The sequence below is a fragment of the Rhinolophus sinicus genome, chromosome 12, assembly GCF_057876585.1.
Source record: "Rhinolophus sinicus isolate RSI-liver-muscle chromosome 12, RSI-T2T, whole genome shotgun sequence".
Taxonomy (NCBI): Eukaryota; Metazoa; Chordata; class Mammalia; order Chiroptera; family Rhinolophidae; genus Rhinolophus; species Rhinolophus sinicus.
Window position 1 is genome coordinate 17,713,401 of NC_142512.1, and position 20,238 is coordinate 17,733,638.

A 20,238-nucleotide genomic window follows, 5' to 3' on the forward strand; every position below is an offset into this window, starting at 1 on the left:
CTAGCTGTCTGGAACTGCTTCTATCTCCCTGAGCATGAGGATTTTTTTTTGTAGGGGATAATACTTATTGTTTCCCAAAGAAGCCCTGACCAATTATAGGCAATGGTTGTATAAGTTAATGCTAAGTCAATCCCCTTGACAAATTACAACTTCAGTCACTATGTGCTCCCTTTTCTGGGTAGAAGTGAAACATAGAAAGTCCTGAATGCTTACAGGTTCATGTCCCACAGGGAATGATTCTTTAGTTGCATATGGCCTGGATTCCCAAAAATATCTCAACAAACCTCCCATCCCCAAACTCCACCCCAGAGGGTCATCTGATTCCTTCAAGTTCAGGTATGCTTGGTCTGTATATAAAACATAGGCTTAGAAATGAGTTCTTTTATTTCTCCCATCAGGTTTCTACAAGCCTAAAAAAAGCAGCTCGTCTGTTCCCTATCACACAAAGATGCCAGAGGATATAGAGGGGACAGATGAGGAGCTGTACGGTCATGTATTCTCTAGTAACTTTGGAGGGCATGATCCCTGTGTGAAAAAATTTAAAACTCCATTAACACATATGATAAATCTTATAATACAAAAATAAAATTTCCTCATTTATCCTTCTAATGTTTCAAATCTTTTGAAAAGATAAGCATTTACAATCAAAATATTTCAACATTAAAAAAAATTAGAATACTCAATGTAAAATTCCCCTCTAAATTCTCACTCTCAGTCCCCAAACCTAGTTAAGACAACCCATAGCTGTAAATACAAGTCTGTTGTATTTGGTGATGCCTCACCCTAAATTTCTCTAATCAGTAGGAAAATATGTCTCTAACCCTGAAGAAGACCTCATTTTGTTTGCTGCTTACCAGCCTTTAGTTCAGTATCATGTAGCTTAATTCTCCTTCTAGCATCCTTTTAGGACTAATTGCCCATTCCTAGCATCTCTACTGTGCCACTGATGTTTCCCAATTAATTTCCCTACAACCTCCCTTTGGCCTGTACCTGTGGCTTGGCTTCTCCACGATACTTTATGGGGGTGAAGGGACTAGAAGGATGGGATGAGATAGAGGCAAAGAGAGAGGACATGATAGAGGAAAGCAAAACAAGGGGGAGTTTGTAGAAAAAAATGAAGATGAAAGATGAGGAATAGGGAGAAATAAGAGAATTTCAAGCAAAAGGGGACCGAATGGGGTAGAGATAGAGTGAAAAATGAGAAAGAATGGAGAGATTGGATAAGATTCCTTGAAACTGGTAAAAGACCAGAGGAAGGAAGTGTAGTAATAAAATTAGGGGGTCAGAGATGTGGGCCTCCTATTATGTACTGTCCAGCAATAACCAATTCTGGCAGCTCTGACATCGTCACTATAGTCCATCTTCTCTACCAAGAATAAAGCAATAGTTTAAGTTTTGATAAAAGTGCTAAAAAGTGTACAGGGGACTCATTTTTTGCTTCTCTAAACAGAAGGTGCTCTTAGAATGTCAGGGAGAAAGTTTATCAGATGGGGAAGAAGGGAAAAGGAATGCTGGTATTTTATCCACCTACATCTCTAAAATCTCATCAGCGTTTGTGACTAACTCCTCAACTTACCAATTTACTCCCTGCCTTTTGGGTCCTGCCTGCCAATCCTGTCAAAAACTTGGGGGAAATATGGGTCTCTCCTGATCCTGTTTAGGTCACCAGACAAAATTCAAGGATGCAAAGAGAGAGCTTTCTCCAAAGAAACTGTCAAGGAAGCCCTGCAACATGGTTCTCACCTTGTCACTTCCTCTCATCCACAATGCCCTTGACCTTGAGTAAGTTCTTTATCTTCTCTCAGCTTATATTTGATAGAGGTACAAGGTTATCAACATGGTTCTTCCACCTGTAATGTTCTCTGATTCTACTAGTCTGAATGAACAGACTGTTTCACTCATTTTACCCAGAAGAGTTACCACATCTGCCACTATCACTGCTTCTACCCACCAGCATTTCCCCCTGCTGCAAAACAGATTTTTCTTTACTTCCAAAAATCCCTGTGCCCCTGGCCTTTCTGCCATATGAACAATCATATAAAACCACAAGAGAGGATTTTGTGTGGATCCCTGGGGAGGAATGGATCCGTGGGTTCAGCATCATAAAGAAGGACCCAACAACACTGATTCTATCCACCTTCCAGGATCTCAGGGTTTCTTTAATAATTTTTCCTTTGGAATTTGTCTCTTCTTTTTTATTCCAAACTGGAAATCTCTTTGCTGCATATTTGATCATACATGTAATGTAAAATGTTGTAGAAATTCAAAACATACGGAATGTCATCATTACTCTTTTATATCATTCCCACAATAATCTCATTCTTTAACTATTGGTAATAGTTGGTGGCTAGCTTTGCAGACAAATGAACACACACACACACACACACACACACACACACACACACACACGTATTCCAAACACCATACTATTTTGTAATCTGTTCTTTTCCCTGTCCACATTATATCGTATCAGTCTTTACATGTCAACCAACAAATCTGTTATCCATTTTAAAGGATGCATAATATTCCATTTAATGTATAAACTATATTTATAACCTATTTGTATATAAATATATAACCTATTTATCCAAACATCTACTGATGTAATCCAAGTTTTTTTCTTTTTTCTTTTCCTTTTTTCAAATAATTGCTAATAATACTAGAATATTCTTATTTATATATCTTTCCATACATCTGAAATTCTTTTCACTGGTTAAATTTATAAAGGTAATTTGTGTGTGTGTGTGTGTGTGTGTGTGCACTCACACTAAGGAAATGCAAAGTTAAAAGTGGATAAATATTCTGCCTTTCTATTTGCAAAAAGATGTGTACCATTTTACATCCTGATTGGCAGTTTGAGAATCGCCAGGGCAATTTGCAAGGAAATATTGAGGATGATTGTTATCTTACTTGTTGACTTCCTTGGGTATTATAAATAAAACACTGATAATTACATTAAATACTGCATTATTTTTACATTTTAATTTATTTCCTTATTGTGGTTAGGTAGATGTTTATGTACAGAGGGAGCCAAAAAATGTATACACATTTTAAGAAAGGAAAAAACTGCATTAAAATTGTAATACTCAATATATACCTATAACGAAAGATGAATACAAGTCACGTTTGACTTCTGCAATTACAAGGGGTTACCATCAAAGTGGCTACCATCAGTGTAATTTTAATACAGTTTTTTTTCCTTTCTTAAAATGTGTATACATTTTTGTGGCACCCTCTGTATTTATTTGTATTTGTGTTTATTATTTCAAAAGCACCTCTTCATGTTTTTTGCTCTTTTGGGGGTAGTTTATCTTTATCTTTATTGGTGGAAACTCTTCACATTTTAGGATAGTATTTCTTTGACATATCTATTGCAAAATATCCCTCAACTTCCCATCTGTCTCTAACTTTGTTTAGGGTGTCTCTTGCCCAAATTAAGTTGGATATTTTAATGAAATTTATCTTGTTTTACGTCATGCTTAGAAAAAAACTACTTTTCCATCTAAATCCTGTACAAATATTTGCCAGTGATGTTTTCTAGTACTTTTACATTTCTTTTTAAATGAAATATTTAATACATAAGTGATTTTTTGACTGCCTTTTGAGTTTTATCAAATCAATTTTAATTATCATCAAATGTCTTTCTCATTCATATTTTTAACAAATGATCGAGTTCTAGTTTTAAGGCTAAGTTACCTCATCAGCTACAAAAACATAATCAATGGCAGTATTTATAACAATGTCATAGAAGAACTTCAATTTTTTTTTAAAAAAGTTATTTTAAAAAGCAGTCAAGCGGATTTCTGGTCAAGATGGCAGAGTAGATAGATCTTGTGCTTGCATCCTCTTACAACCACATCAAAGTTACAACTAAACTACAGACAACCATCATTGAGAATTCCCTGAAGTCTAGCTGAACAGAAGTCCCATAATGAAGGACATACAGAAAAAGCCACATTCAGACTGGTAAGAGGGGCAGAAAGGCAGAACGGTCCCATGTATGGTGGTTAAAATCTGTAGAGATATTGTGGCTGCAGAAGTGCCCCCTGAGAAGAAAGGGGTCCCAGCCCCACACTAGGCTTTCCAGCCCAGGGTTTTAGCACTGGGAAGAGAAGTCCCCACAATTTCAGGCTGTGAAAACCAGAGGAGATTGTAGCTGAGTGAAACAGAGCGTGGCTGAAGTCCCATGCATTCCTCTTAAAGGGCCCATGTGTGGGTTTATGCTGACAGACTCATTTGTTCTCAGCTCCAAAACTGGGGCAGCAGTTCAAAATGTGCCAGGGACATACTAGGAGGAACTGAATTGTCTGACTTCAGGGCAAGGACTGGAGAGGCAGCTTTCTCCCAGACAAAAGTGTTGGCAGAAGTCATTGTCCTTTGTTTAGCCTTCCCTCCTCCCAGCATACAGACTCAGGTGGTCACCATATCTGAGTCTCTGTCAACCTGGCTAACATTTCTCTCCACCCTGGTGATTCCCTGAGACCCCGCCCCACCCAACTTGCAGACTCACCCAAGCCATTTCCAGTGGCTTTTCCATACAAATGGCTTGTCTTGGCTCATGCTTTGGATTTTCCTAAAATCTCTCAAATGTTCACAAACCCCAAACTAGCAGCATATGGCCTCAGTGTGCTCCATACCTCTTGCTTAGTAGCCTCAAGACCAGCACTAGTGGCAGCTGGCCTTGTTTCTTTCAAGGCTTGGCCTCTCCCAGCCACTTCAAAGCCCAGCACGGGTGGTGGCCATCTGTAGATTACTTTGTGGCTCATTCCAGGTGGCCATGGGCTGGCACAGGCTGCAGCTGAACTTGGCCTGCAGCAGGTCCCCTCCCAGGAGACCCTGGGGCTGGCATACCCAGTGGCCAGCTTCAGACTGAGTCAGAGCACCACCATTCCACTTCCAAGGATGACACACCCAAAGGGCAGACTAGGCAGACACCAGAGTCCTACTAAAGCAAATTCTGCTTTGTAGGGTAAGCTCCTGCATAACAGCTCCTCCACTGTAGTCCAGGTAGGTCCTTACAACTAATCAGCCTGTGAGTCAATCCCTCCCAGTGACATGGAAACAGCAACCAAGACTCAACTACAACAGGAGGGCAAACACAACCCACACAAGGGACATACCTAGAATATCCGACTGAGGTGACCAAGGAGAATGTGTCACTGAACCCAACAGCACACCTACTACATAAGACCACTCTACTAAGACCATGAGCTATAGCAGCCCTACATAGAACAAACACAGGGAGGTAGCCAAAATGGAGAGACAAAAAAGCACATCCCAAGTGAAAGACCAAAACAAAGCTCCAGAAAAGGAACTAAACAAAACTTAGACAAGCTATAAACTTAATGTATAAACTATATTTATAACCTATTTGTATATAAATATAGAACCTATTTATCCAAACATCTACTAATGTAATCCAAGTTTTTTTCTTTTTTCTTTTCCTTTTTTTAAATAATTGCTAATAATACTAGAATATTCTTATTTATATATCTTTCCATACATCTGAAATTCTTTTCACTGGTTAAATTTATAAAAGTAATTTGTGTGTGTGTGTGTGTGTGTGTGTGAGACACAAAGTTCAAAACACTGGTTATACAAATACTGTATGGCCTCACTTACATGTGGAATCTAAATAACAAAATAAATGAACAAACAAAATAGTAACAGGCTCATAGATACAGAGAACAAACTGATAGTTGCCAGAGGGGTGGGGGATTGGAGAGCTAAGTAAAAAAGGTGAAGGGATTAAAAAATACAAATTGGTAGTTACAAAATAGTCACAAGGATATAAAGTATACCTTAGAGAATATATTCAATAATATTGCAACAACTATGTATAAGGCCAGGTGGACAACAGACCAATCGGGGGGGGGGGGTCACTGCATAAATGATATAAATGTCTAACCACTATGCTGTACACCAGAAAATAATATAATATTGTATGTCAAATGTAATTGAAAAATTGAAAAATTATTTTTAAAAAATTTTTAAAGAATTTATTTTTGTGTATGCTCTAACTTTTTCCACCAGTTGAAAAAAATTGCCCCAACACCATAAAATGTAAGCTTGATCATATCTACACTGTATGTGGTAGTATATATTATTATAATAGTCAGCAAGATGACAGAAAAGGAGGGTCCCAATCATATTCCCCCCTCAGCAATAATATTTGGCAGCCATACTTGGACAAAAGTGCTTTTGTGGGAGCTTTGAGACCTAGGTAAGAGATTGTGAGACTGATGGAGCCCAAGACCGAGGAGGGCTGTTTTAAAGCAGGCCTATGCCAAGGTGGCAGATTTGCTGACTGTAGTCCTGGCCACAAACCTGGTAACAGACTGGCTCCCCTGTGAGCTTGACTACAGCCCCACTTGGCCTTGGTCCTGTTGCCAGCAGTATCTGTCAAGGGACCTAGTGAGATTCATGCCCACCTGTGCCCTGGTAATAGGTCTACCAACCTCAGCCATGGCTGTGAATGCTAATGGGGTCGTGACTGACTTCCAGCCCCTATTAGCTGCTAGTCTTGCCTACCCAGGGACAAGGCAGGAGAGACACCCATCCATGCCCCTAAGATAGGCCCTCCAACCTTGGTCCAACTGCAGACACTGAAACGGCCCTGTGACTTGGCTCCAGCACCATAGTTATGGGCCAGGAACAATCTTGCTTGTCTAGAGACCCGCCAGAAGACACATTCTTCTTCTGTGGCCCCAGAAGTAGGCCCACTGATCTCAGTTCACCTGCAGACCTTGAAGTGGCCCCAGCTCCTATCATAATCCAGCTTCTCCCCCTTGAAGCCATGGGCTGGGAACACTCCTGCCCACCCAGGGTCCTGGAAGAAGACACGCTCCTGCCAAACTTGGTCTGACTGTGGATCTTTAAGAGGCCCTATAATCAATATCCAGCTTCAAAGGACATCTCAGCAGATAATTAGGACCAGCTCCAGGCATCCTTGCCTGGATGTTAAATCCCGATTCATGAAAAGTGCTTCCATCTCTTAGGTAAAACTTATTCATTCTTCTCAATGTCCCAAGGGTCCAGCCCAGGACTTAGGGCCCAGAAGACATGAATAGTGTTTGCCTTTTGGGAGATTATATGGCTTAGGGTCCAGCAAGGTTTAGCTTCCCGCATGCTCGTCGGCTCAGATGTAAGTCATTAAGAAACTACTACAGCCTAGGAGGCTTCCTCAGTAAATAAATTTGGGTTTTGGATTTTCTTGAATAGTGTCAGGGTCTTGACCTCTTTTATTACACTGAAAACTCTGACCACTAATAATCATGCCTTTTGACTTAATTCTATTGAGTTAAGAATATTAAAATAATTTGCATGCAACAGTTTCCTAAATGCAACAGATGAATTCTTTTATATACACATTTTAAACATACTATGTATATATGAGTCGGAAGTAACCTTGAACATTTTTAATCAGTAAAAATATACAAAACAGTCACAAGTGGAAATAATACTGGTAAAGTGCCCTGTGTTTTTATCACAGAAACAGAATAGAAATCTCATGCTAAGAAAACAAAAATGGGAGCAGCCAGATGGCTCAGTTGGTTAGAGCCTGAGCTCTCAACAAAGTTCCCAGTTCAATTCCAGTATGGGATGGTGGGCTGCGCCCCCTGCAACTAAGATTGAAAACGGCGACTAGACTCGGAGCTGAGCGGCGCCCTCCACAACTAGATTGTAGGACAGTGACTTGGAGAGAAACACTGTTCCTCAATATTCCCCAATTTAAAAAAAAATATTTAAAAAAGAAAACTGAAAAATGTTAGTTTGTATATTAAGAATATGTTTAGGAAGTGGAGAGAATAACAGCTTTCCATTTGTTTAAAATAGTCAAGCATTTGAAGTCACTGAGTTTGAAGTCATTGAACTTAGAATTAGAAGGCAGCGACCCCCTGCAGGAGTCAGAATTCTGAGGCAGGAAATCCAGCATGGGAGCACCCCATTGTTTCTTCACTCAACCCCTTCACAATGCTGGGCTTGGTTTCCACCTTAAAGGAGCTGCTGAGGTCACTTCTATCTCAGAAGGGTAATTATTTGATAGTATGAACAACTTTTTCATCTTGCTAACTGCAATGAATGATACTTTGTAAAACGCTTTTCCATTTTAAAACATACAAGTCTCTGTATCCCAATGGACGAAGCAGCAGGCACTATTGGGCGTCTGAAGGTAACGTCTGCACCCTACCAATCTGTGTGCCCTGTAAGCTGGAAGCATGGAGGTGTGGAGCAGCCTGGAGGTCAGCTCTCTGTGGCACCCCGGAGTTGACTAGAGTTTCTCTACTATAATAGCCAAACTGTAGACATTTTCCCTAAAATTCTCAGTTATCAAGAATTTTGTTTCACAGAAGAGAAGACTAGACTCATACAAATAAGTGGAGGCCCTTAGGTTAGCATCTGGGACTCCTGGGAACCAACCCAGAGGTTTTTCTTCATGAAGCTCTTCAATAAATTTGTTCCAAGTCCTCAACTTCACACAATGATTTTTGTATTTACTCTCAATCTTGACATGGAAATGTGAATTTTATACTCTAGAAATGAAAATCTTATCTTTGATGCAGCCTTGGTTGAGGCTAGAGGCCACAAGTCTCAATGGAAAGAACCTTGAGAAGATACAAGATTCCTTTACTGCATATCAGCATTTGCAATCAGCCATGACTTAAGCAGATAAGGAAGGTTAGAGAATATTACATTTGTATATTTTATCGTCTCATTAAAAATTATTCATAAATCTGTTCGCTGAAAATAACATGGACCATTCCTGTATTGTTCAGAGGTTTGTTTTAATAGTTATAAATATTTTTTGTTGTTGTTACAGGAAGACAAATTCTGAGAGAAGTCTAGACCTGCGCTCAGTTCCTGATGAAGGTATATCCTATGTAAAACCACAAATAAAATTACAAACTAAGCATGTGTAACTGTTTGTTTACATCATTACAAAAATCTAAGTAAATTTTGCTGATTGCCAAATGTCCAGTTTAGAAAGCCATTATCCCATGAGCATCTTCAAGATACACAGTCGTTGTTTTCAGTGTTAAGCTTGTTGCGGAAATTCTCTATTGCCCTATGGAAGTTACCTTATTAAAAGTGGCTCGACCTAGTTGAGTCATGATAAATTCCAGGTGAATAAATCAGTCTCTATTTCACTCTTCTTGTGGCCCTCGTAACCCTTCAAGATCTTAAAAATTGTGGTCTCAGAAAATTTTTTCTTTCGTTTCTATTTGCCAGATTGAATATATAATGTGGCTTTGTAGATGTGATGACAAGAGATTGGCCAGCTTCCATACTTATTTAAAAATCACTATCAGTGCCTCTACTGCAGAGGTTTTCAATTCACCCTCTCTAATCTGCCTTCTGAAAGATTTAGTGACCAGGTGATCAGGACTGGTGAGGAAGATCTTGCCTGTCAGAGTCAATATTTGTCCCTATCATCCTGCTGGCCCCAGCAAGAGCAGCTGGCTGTGGATGTCTCCACAAGTATTGCTAACCAGATTCCAGGTTACGAGACCCACCTAGTTCTAATATAGTTAAAATTCCTTTGACATTTTTATCTTTATAAATTCTTTTTATCATCTTTCTTTCTTTAACTACCTCTTATGTTTTTCCATTTCAAGTCTGTTCATATGTTTTCTTATCTTTGGCTTTATTTCTTTTACACCCGGAGATATTTCTACCACGATTCCATTTTACTATTACTTTCTCTCCTTGTCTGATGGAACCTTACCAAGCAAGTGGCCCAGCTACTCAAAGCGTACTACTCAGACCACCAGCAACAGCATCGCCCGTGAGCCTCTTGGCAATGCAGGGCATACGGGGAGATGTCGGTCAAAGGGTACAAAATTCAGTCCTGCAAGATGAATAATTTCTGGAGATTGAATGTACAGTAGTGTGACTATAGTTAACAATACTCCATTGTATACTTGTAATTTGCTAATTTGCTTAAAGGGTACATCTTAAGTGCTATCACCACACATACACACAGAGATGAAAATGGTAACTGTGCATTATTTTAATGGTTACAAAGATTTAGACTCATAACCTTGAGACAACAAGTGATTGTATAGTTTCCTATTTTTGTAGGAAAAAATATACTTGTTCACTTAAAATCAGCACTTGCAATCAAATATTGACTTTACTTGCTAATATTTTGCTAATTAACCCACAGTCCATCACCTCACTGATTGAGTTTTGATGAACTAGCATAAAAGGCTGCACAAACTTTTAGAATTATGAACAGTGCAAAAGACATTCATCCTCGTGAAGTTATTGTATAAGTAAAAAATGAGTAAATAAGTAACTCTTTAACAGATTAACTTTAAAGCACAATGCGAAATCTTGAGATTTTCCTCAGTAATATCAAATTCATGGTAGGAGTCAAGGAGAGGAGTGGCAATTAGGCACATGTGGGATTCAGAAATGAGACACTTGAAGTAGAAATTTCTATGACGTTCCTCACACGAAAGAACAGAAGACACCTGTAGTTTCTCTGCAGGCGTCACCGGCCCCACGAGAGGGAGACTTTGCCCCTGCAAAGTCTCCCCAGGGCTCCCTTCATGTCCTTGTTCCGCAGGCTGTAAATGAAGGGGTTCAGCAAGGGAGTGACCACGGTGTACATGACAGCAGCTGCTGTGTCCTCTTCCACTGAGTTGGAGGAAGAGGACGATGGGCACAGATAAGCTCTGATCGTGGTCCCAAAGAACAGGGCAACAACAGCAAGGTGGGACCCACAGGTAGAGAAGGACTTGCGCCTTCCCTGGGCAGAGGGAATCCTCAGGATGGCTGAAATAATGTGGATATAAGAGACCAGGATGAGCATAAAGGGGATTAAAAGGACTGCTCCCCCCAAGACGAGGACCACAAGCTCGTTGACCCGAGTGTCTGAGCAAGACACCTTCATCAGGGGGCCCAGATCACAGAAGAAATCAGGAATGATCTTCTTAGAGCAGAAGGAAAGTCGGAATATGAGGAAGGTGTGGGTCATGGCAGCGAGACTCGGAAGGGCCCAGCAGGCAGAAACCAGGAGTGTGCAGCGCTGGCGGCTCATGACCATGGTGTAGTGGAGAGGGTGGCAGATGGCCACGTAGCGGTCATAGGCCATTGTGACAAGGAGAAAGATGTCCATGATTCCAAAATGCAAGAAGAAGTAGAGCTGAGTCAGGCACCCTGCATAGGAAATGGATCTGCTCTGGGTCTGAATGTTCACCAGGGCCTTGGGCACGGTGGTGGAGGTGAAAAGAATGTCTGCACAGGACAGGCTAGCGAGGAAGAAGTACATGGGCGTGTGGAGACATGTGTTGGTGCCAATGGCCAGAACAATGAGCAGGTTCCCAGCCACAGTGACCACATACATCCACAGGAACAGCAGGAAGAGGATGCACTGCTGCTCTGGCCTCTCTGAGAATCCCCAGAGGAGGAACTCAAAGATGCTGGTCCGGTTCCCTCCTGCCATGAGCCTGGAAGTCAGAGAAAGACACCTTGAGTGAGACCCATTAAAACTCTCATATTTCACTGTAGATGATTGATGAATGTGCCATTCTCTGAACTCTAGAGAAGAAGAGGAAAGAATTATTTCAGTGGATTTGTATTGATCACATACTATGTACACTGTGTATTTTTATTGAAACCTATAAAATAGAATATACTAGGAAGCATGGGAGACACAATTTAGGAGAATTAGACTAGACTTCCTGGTTTATTTCTCTGCTCTTCTTTCTGTCCCAAATTTCTTTAGTTATAATGTATTTTTCTTCAGCTGTACTTTTAGGAGAATTAAATGTTATAAGTTAATTTTATTGTTGTTTTTAGGAACAAAAGATATTGTCTAAAGAAAGAAGGGACTAAGAGTATATATTATATAAAGGTATCAACATAATGGAAAACCTCATGTGATCAGAGAGAGCCCATGCAAATAAATGTGTAATTTCAGATGAAATGAATAACCTTTGGAGAATACAATGTACCAAAATAACTTTGGTAGAGAGAAAGTCTAAGCCAACCACATTTCACAAACAATAACAAAAAAATGTTACATTAATCATTTTTCTCTTGGTAGGACTGTGATAGAAACTACTCTCAAATCTCAGTGATTTACAAAAACAAAGATTTATTTCCTCTTTTTATATTATATGTCAACTGCAAGTTGTATGCAGCTCTGACTAAAGCAGCCCTTATTTGGGACATGCCATTCTTGATGAAAAGGAGAAAAGACATGGAGAGCTCATTATGTTTCTTAAAGGTTTTGCTTGGAAGTGGTACACATGTCCACTCACTTCCATTGTTAAAACAAGTAACATGGCTAACTAGATGCCAGGGGGACACAGAACTATAACCTCCCACAGGGAAGCAGTGAAAATGACATAGCAAACAGTGGGAGTGTATAATCTTCCTTCTGGGAAGGTAGATAACTGACAACAAAAATATAGTCTAGCATATTTGTCAAACAGCTACTCCCTAAAGAAGTGCCAGGATCACCTAGTTTCACAGGGCTTCCCACCAAGCCTTTAAAAAGTAGACAATCTCTTTTTCTATTTAGTATAGAGTATAGAAAGAGAAGGAAAACTTCCAAAGTCTTTTTTATAAAGCAGGTACAATATTGATTTTAAAGCTTGATAAGTATTGTACGAAAACATGAAAAACAATAGACTATTGAGATCAGGAATATGTTACAAAATCAACATACACAAATCAGTCATATTCATTGTATATAAAAACAATATCCACTTGGAAGATGTGATGAAAGAGAAGGACCTGTTTATAATAGCAACAACAAAAAAAGGCAAGATATCTACGGGAAAAACACTTAAAAAAAGTTTTCAAGCTTTATGTGAGGAACATGTTAAAGCCCCATTAAAACATTGATCCAGGCAAGGAGAAAATGATAACAAATGGTGTTAAGGCCATTCAGTGAATGGCAGAGGGAGGGCTGCATATTTATATGATGCCAAACTAACACCTCACAGAATCCTTCCTGGACACAAGAAAGAAAATGTGAGTTCACGATGGAGGGATCAGGCTATCATTTCACAAATCCAGATGGTGAGATCAATCATGGCATGCAATATAATGTGATGCATTTTAGTTAAAAATGTTTAATATCCATGTAATAAAATTGCTGGCAACTTCCAGTTACAGGAATACATGATCTCAAGGAGCACCTTAGCTCCACCAAGAGCAAAGAATCACATAAATTGTAAAGGTAGGAGACTACAGCGGTGCCTCCTAAACTTCAGTGTGTATATAAGCCACTCTGGGCACACAGGTCAATGCAGATTTGCATTCAGTGGTTCTGGGCGTGGGCCTGAGACTCTGCATTTCTTCTTTTTTTTTTATTTCTCTTTTCTAATTATTTATTATTGTAGAATAAGAACAGAGGAGAGTATATTAGTATGCTGCCATAAGAAAATACCACTGACTGGGTGGCTTAAACGACAGGAATTTACTTTCTCACAGTTCTGGAGGCTGGAAGTCTGAGACCAGCGCACCGGCATGGTTGGTTTCTGGTGAGAACTCTCTTCATGCCTTGCAGACAGCTGTCCCTTCGCTGTGCCCTCCCATGGTCTCTTCTCTTTTCTTTTTTTTTTCTTTTTTTTAATTTATTGGGGTGACAATTGTTAGTAAAATTACATAGATTTCAGGTGTACAATTCTGTATTACATCATCTATAAATCCCATTGTGTGTTCACCACCCAGAGTCAGTTCTCCTTCCATCACCATATATTTGATCCCCCTTACCCTCATCTCCCACCCCCCTTACCCTCTGGTAACCACTAAACTATTGTCTGTGAGACTCTGCATTTCTAACAAGCTCCAGGTGTTGCTGACGCTGCCATCAATGAATATAAATTTGAGAAAGAGGAGACTGAGGCAATCTCTTCAATTAGTCACTGTTGTGAAAAAATGAATCCTTAGACATAAAAAAAAAAAAATCTTCAACAAGATTCTCAATGACTGGATGCAATGCAAGGTCCTAGATTAAATTCCTAGTTTGGTAGACCAAAAGACACTGAAAAAACACTTTTGAGGATAAGTGGAGAAATTTGACTATATACTAGAAGTGGATAATAATAAGAAATTACTATTACTTGGGTTGATGTGAAAATGTTATTTAGGGCGTGTGGAAAAGATTACTTTTGAGATGTATGCTTAGTATTTAGGAATGTAATATCATGAGACACTCCAAAGGAACAAAGCAAAATATATGAATCTGAATCAAATTGTACTAAAATGGAAAGAGTCCTGCATTTGGACATCCAAATGGTTCTCTGAATTTTATACATAATTTTTGAAGGATAGAAGAACATACATTGTCATATCCTGGAATGTTTACATTTCAAAGATAAACATATACCAAATAATTTTAAATAGTAATCAACATATATTGAGAACTTACTCTCCAGAACCCTTTCCAAAGTTTACTTGTACCATCTTATTTAACCTTCACAGTACACCATGAAGTAGAAGCCATTAGCTGGCTCCAGCTACATAGAAGAGTGATGGTCAGACAAGTTAAGTCAAAATAACCAGCCTAGTCCACACAGTTTTTAAGTGGTAGAATCAAGACAAGCCAAATTCTCTCAAAATCTGAAACCTCAGCTCTTATCTTTGACCCCACCAAGTTGATTCTCCCTCTGATTTCCTAGGTGAGCTCAAAGCTTCTTTCTCTCCCTCCAAAGAACTCTGCCACAAGGCAAGAAGACATGCTGTTTCCAGGACTAACGGTACAACATTCACTTATTCAACAATATTACTGAGGGTAATATTAAGGGTGAACTAAGTGCTAGGAATGGTGTAAACTTCTGAGGATAGAGAGAAATTAGTATAAAAAGAAGGATGAATTTGAAAACACTTATTCGTAAAGATATCTGTATCCCTATGTTCATTGCAGCTTTATTCACAATAACCAAGACATGAAACAACCTAAGTGTCCTTCAGCGGATGACTGGATAAAGCAGATGTGGCACATATGTATATATATATTAATATATGTGTATATATGCATATATACCGGGGGTGCCAAAAAAAAGTATACAAGTGGACACTTCAATGTCACTCAAGCAGTAGTTCGCCGTAATCAGAAGTCTCCGGATGCTGATGGAAACCACTCTGAGCACCTCTTGTAATTGCAGAAGTCAAACGTGGCTTGTGTTCATCTTTTGTTATTGGTATATAATGAGTATTACAATTTAAAACAATTTTCCTTTCTTAAAATGTGTATTTTTTGGCACCCTCTGTATATACACATATATACGTATATATGTGTGTGTGTATATATATGTATATATGTGTGCATATATGTATATATATATATATGTATACTGGTGTGTGTGTGTGTGTGTGTGTGTGTGTGTAATACCCTGGAATGTGATAATCGGTTTTGTTGAACTTAGGACGAACTTGCAACAACGAAGAGTTGGCCTTCTATGATGCGTAAATATCGTAAATTTGTTACCAGTACATAAAATTTCGTGTATCTTGTATCTGTTCTTGTTTTGCAATTATTTGTTACATAAAATTTTTCGTACCATAATATATTAAAATACAAATGCTAGAATTCCTTTATAATACAAAAAACAAGTACCTAAATGCAAACAAATAAAAATTTGAATGAAGAAATTAAAATGAAAGAGTTTCTACCTGAAAGTGTGGGCCAAAAATGTGGGTGCGCATTATACACGGGAATGCATTAAATGAGGCAAAGCATGGTCATTTCACTCTAATGTGGGATATAAAATAGAAAGCAACAAACAAAGCAAACTCATGGACACAGACAATAGTATGCTGGAAAAACAAAAGCTCAGTCTTAGAATATACATAAAGTTGCCTTAGAACTGCTCATCTTTACCACTGAGAAAAACAAATAACTAGAGAATATGTGTTTACAGTTCCTTTTTGAACTTAGTATGAGGACATACAGTCAAAATACTGCATTCAAGAATTAGTTAGGTTACTTCCTCCTGCCCCCTTTCAGTGTAGTTACATTATTTTTGAAATACTTTTACACTTTAACATCCTCCTTCCTCCCAAACTGTGCCAGTGCTGAGATTTTGTTATACTTTCGTTATCAAATGCTGAGGTCTTTTCTTCCCTACTTGACTCGGACACTTCAGAGATGGACAGCATGCCGTAGTGACCTGTATATCCTCACTGCCCCTGGACGTGCTGGTCCATGTTTGCTGCTGCACAGGGAGTTGTGTTGGGACACGTGTGTCACCACAGCTGTCAAGCTTACCTTCCTGCCAGTGTCCATCTCTGCCACCATCACCGATGACCTATTGCCTCTTCCTCAATCCTCTACATCATTGGAGATTAACATGAAAATTCTGCTGTGGACTCCGAGGCAAGACACAGGGACACATGTGAACATAACAACAGGCTCATGTCCAGGTAGCCTGCCTCTGCTGCAGCAAGCCCCTCTTATACCCCAACTGCAGCAGGGCTGCAGACGGGGTTCTGTTCATGACAGCATAACCTGTGGAATAACCCTAGGGTCTCAGCCTTGGGCTATAAGGGGACCTGTGCTATTTATTTCCCAGGCAGCCTCAGTGTGAGTTCTCTCGGGGATCCTGTGGGAGTTTGCAGCTTAGTAATTGTCCCATGCCCTTGACAGCCTCTTAGGAGCAGTTACTGGACGGATGTCATCCAGCCATATTGTGATTTCCTTTAAGAAGAGTTATTAACTGCCTGTCTCTTGAGTTGAACGAGAGAACCACCCGATCCATCCAAAACTATCTCCTGTGGTTGCTCATCAATGAAGCGGCACTCTTTAATGAAGTCATAAAAGGTCTCTGCTAAAATTAGGAAATCTTGTGCCACCAGCATTTCTGTGGCTAGTGCTTTCCCTGCTCTTCCCTCAGGGAAACACTGGAGAAGAAAAGCTTAGACTCTTAGAATATCCTAAAGCTGTCATAGAACTGCTAACTCATACCACTGAGAAAAACAAATAAATAACTAGAGAATATGTTTTCAGTTCCTTTTTTAACCTAGTATGAGGCTATATATAGTCAAAATACTATGTTCAAGAATTGGTTAGGTTACTTCCTCCTGCCCCCTTTCAGTGTGGTTATGTTATTTGTTTGAAATACCATGGGAGTGGGGTGGAAATAATTTTACCAAGTTATAAAACACACCATATATATAAACACATCATTCATATATATATATATATATATATATATATATATATATATATATATATATATATATTCAGATATGGTATAGTTACCAGGTATAGATATAAAATCAAGGGTAGGAGAAAACCAAATCAGATAGAATGCAAACAGAAACAAATCTAACTGGGTTTCAAATGAATAATAGAATCACATTAAAAAGTGGGAAGGAAATTAACCCAAGTAGCTTTTGAACATGGTATTTTTACTACCCTCAGGCTAATGACACATTTAACTATAGAAATATATTTTATTCTTGTTGTTGATTTGTTTTACACAGTAGAATGAGTTAGTGATTCTGAAACGATGTGTGTCCTACAATTGAACAAATAAGTAATTCTAATGAGGATAATAACAGCCAGGTTTCTTATTGTTGTGGAAGGGAATTTTAAACACAGAAAGTGAAAAGGCTAGAATGAACCCTGTGTGTTGGGCTGAGACTAGAGGTATGCATGTAAACTCATGGTTCTCAAGATGATAAATACAAAAAAAAAAAAAGAATAAAATGAAATGGAACTAAAATTTGTAAACACCCAAATTTAAGGTGACGTGGAGAGAAAAATGCTATTAAGTATATTACAAAGTTGCCAAATTATACCATAATATACTAATAAACTGAACAGTTTTGAGAAAATAAAATAAAATAAAATAAAATAAAATAAAAATGGGGCTGTAACAACTGGTTCATTCAAGATGTGTCACAGACCTGAGTATGACAGCCAAAACTATCGAGCCTGTGGTAAGCAGATTTCTTAGGATGCAAAGAGCACTAAACAAATGAAAATGTGGATAAATTGTTTTTCATAAAAAATTCTGAGACTTGGGCCGGCCCAGTGGCTCAGGCGGTTAGAGCGCCATGCTCCTAACTCTGAAGGCTGCTGGTTCGATTCCCACATGGGCCAGTGGGCTCTCAACCACAAGGTTGCCGGTTTGATTCCTCGAGTCCTGCAAGGGATGGTGGGCTGTGCCCCCTGCAACTAGCAATGGCAACTGGACCTGGAGCTGAGCTGTGCTCTCCACAACTAAGACTGAAAGGACAACTTGACTTGGAAAAAAGTCCTGGAAGTACACACTGTTCCCCAATAAAATCCTGTTCCCCTTCCCCAATAAAATCTTTTAAAAAGATGATAAACACATAGGCAGAGAGATAGATAGATAGATACATAGATAGATAGATAGATGATGGATATAGAGGGTTGTGTATGTGTATATACACATACCTGTATTTCTCAACTCTGTCCACTGAGCAGACCTAGAAGCAATGACATCTCCATAGCAACAAGCACACTTATCATCCAGAAATCAGTTTTGAAATATCAGGAAGGACTTTACACCCCAAATCTGAAGGCAGGGAAGTGAGGAAACATCAAAACACAGAGAAGTAGAGAACAGAAACAGAGATGTGCATAGATAGTTGCCTCGCAGGAGCTGTGACTTTTACACAGGGATGCAGGAGTCACAGATTAGTAGTTTTAGGAATAAATTCTCCAACCTCTCTTTCTTCCCTCCCTCCAGTCTCCGCGGCAGCTCTCCATTGGCTAAACCAAACCAAATGCCAGAGGATAAGGCAGCCTATTGTTGCGTTCGTACTGATCAGCTTCCCTGAGTGCAGAGCAGGGTGGAGAAAAGAGATTGAATTTGGATTTCCGGTCAAGATGACAGAGTAGGTGAACGCTGTGCTCACCTCCTCTCAGGACAACATCAATTACAACTAACCCGCAGAAAAATCATTATTGAGAATCCCCTGAAGTCTAGCTGAACTGACGCCCTACAATTACGGACATACAGAAGAAGCCAGCTCAAGACTGGTAAGAGGGGCAGAGATGAGGAACAGGATGGTCCCATACCCTCATGTGACCATTAAAAATAGGGAGGATATCTCAGCTGCAGAGGTTCCCCCCTCCACCTCCCCACCTGGAGGAGCAAGGGGTCCCAGCCCCACACCAGGCTCCCCAGCATGACCTTCATTTTCTCTCAACATTCAAAACTTCTTTATTGCTTAAAAATTTTTGTCCTTTTAATTTTTCCTTAAGGAAGGATTTCTGCTACCGTCTGAATGTTTTTGTCCCTACCCGCAGCCCCCCCCCCCACACACACACACAATTCATATACTCAAATCCTAATGCTCAATGTGATGGTTTAGGAGGCAGGGCTTTTGGGAAGTGTTTGGGGAGTTCATGAGGGTTGGGGAGCCTCGCGAATAGGATTAGTGCTCTTAGAAAGAGACCCTACAGAGCTCTCTCCCTCTTTCTGCCACGTGATGACACAAGGAAAAGGGTCTTCTATGAACTGGGAAGCCTGCCCCAAACACCAAATTTGCCAGTGGCATGATCCTGGACTTTTCAAGCCTCCGGAACTGTGAAAAATGAACTTCTACTGTTTATAAACTACCCAGCCTGTGGCATTTTTTTTATAGTAGCTCAAATAGACTACGACAACTTCTGAATTCTGTCCCGACTGTTACTAATTTATTTTCTGAAATGTCAATTCTGCCTTAAAATGGAATTAAAATCATTTTTCTGCTCCTTATTCACTTCCGTCTGCTGTTTCTATGTCAATTTCATTTTCATCCGAATTTGTTTGCTACTCTCATTTTAAATGTCTTCAGAATATGAAAAAATAATTTTAAAAAATTCTGTTTCCTTCCTTAACTGCTTTCAAACACAAGTTTCTCTTCCACGTACTTAGGGGACTGTTCTTCTTCTCTTACTCTGCAAATATAGATCATTCTTTTTTAAAGTGTCTTTAAACTATAAGGGATTTAACAAAGCCTGAAATTTTCTAACAGAAAATTAAATTTAGCCTCTTTTACCATCCACAGGGTTTTCTCTTTAGGACATAGAAAGTCAGAAATCCCTTTCACTGGCTAATGAAAGGTGTAGTCACTATAGACAGAAATATTTGCAATGTTTGATATTAAAGTATCGTTTTCTTCGTAGTTCTTTTTGATGGCATTGTGTAATTTCTTGCTCCTACTGGTACCTAGAAAATAAAACATGGAAATAGTAAGAGATTTCAAAAAAATATATAAAGAGACAAATATGATTACCAGGAGGAAAATACTTATGAT

General features: G+C 39.3%; 1 protein-coding gene across 1 annotated transcript; it reads right to left on the reverse strand.

Annotated features, from left to right (window-relative positions):
• Positions 1–8,877: 8,877 nt before the first annotated feature.
• Positions 8,878–11,484, reverse strand: LOC109439144 (olfactory receptor 1P1-like). Its single transcript, XM_019719375.3, has one exon. It carries the CDS (start codon positions 11,450–11,452, stop codon positions 10,499–10,501), a length of 954 nt encoding a protein of 317 aa, XP_019574934.3. The 5' UTR covers positions 11,453–11,484; the 3' UTR covers positions 8,878–10,498.
• Positions 11,485–20,238: the final 8,754 nt, after the last annotated feature.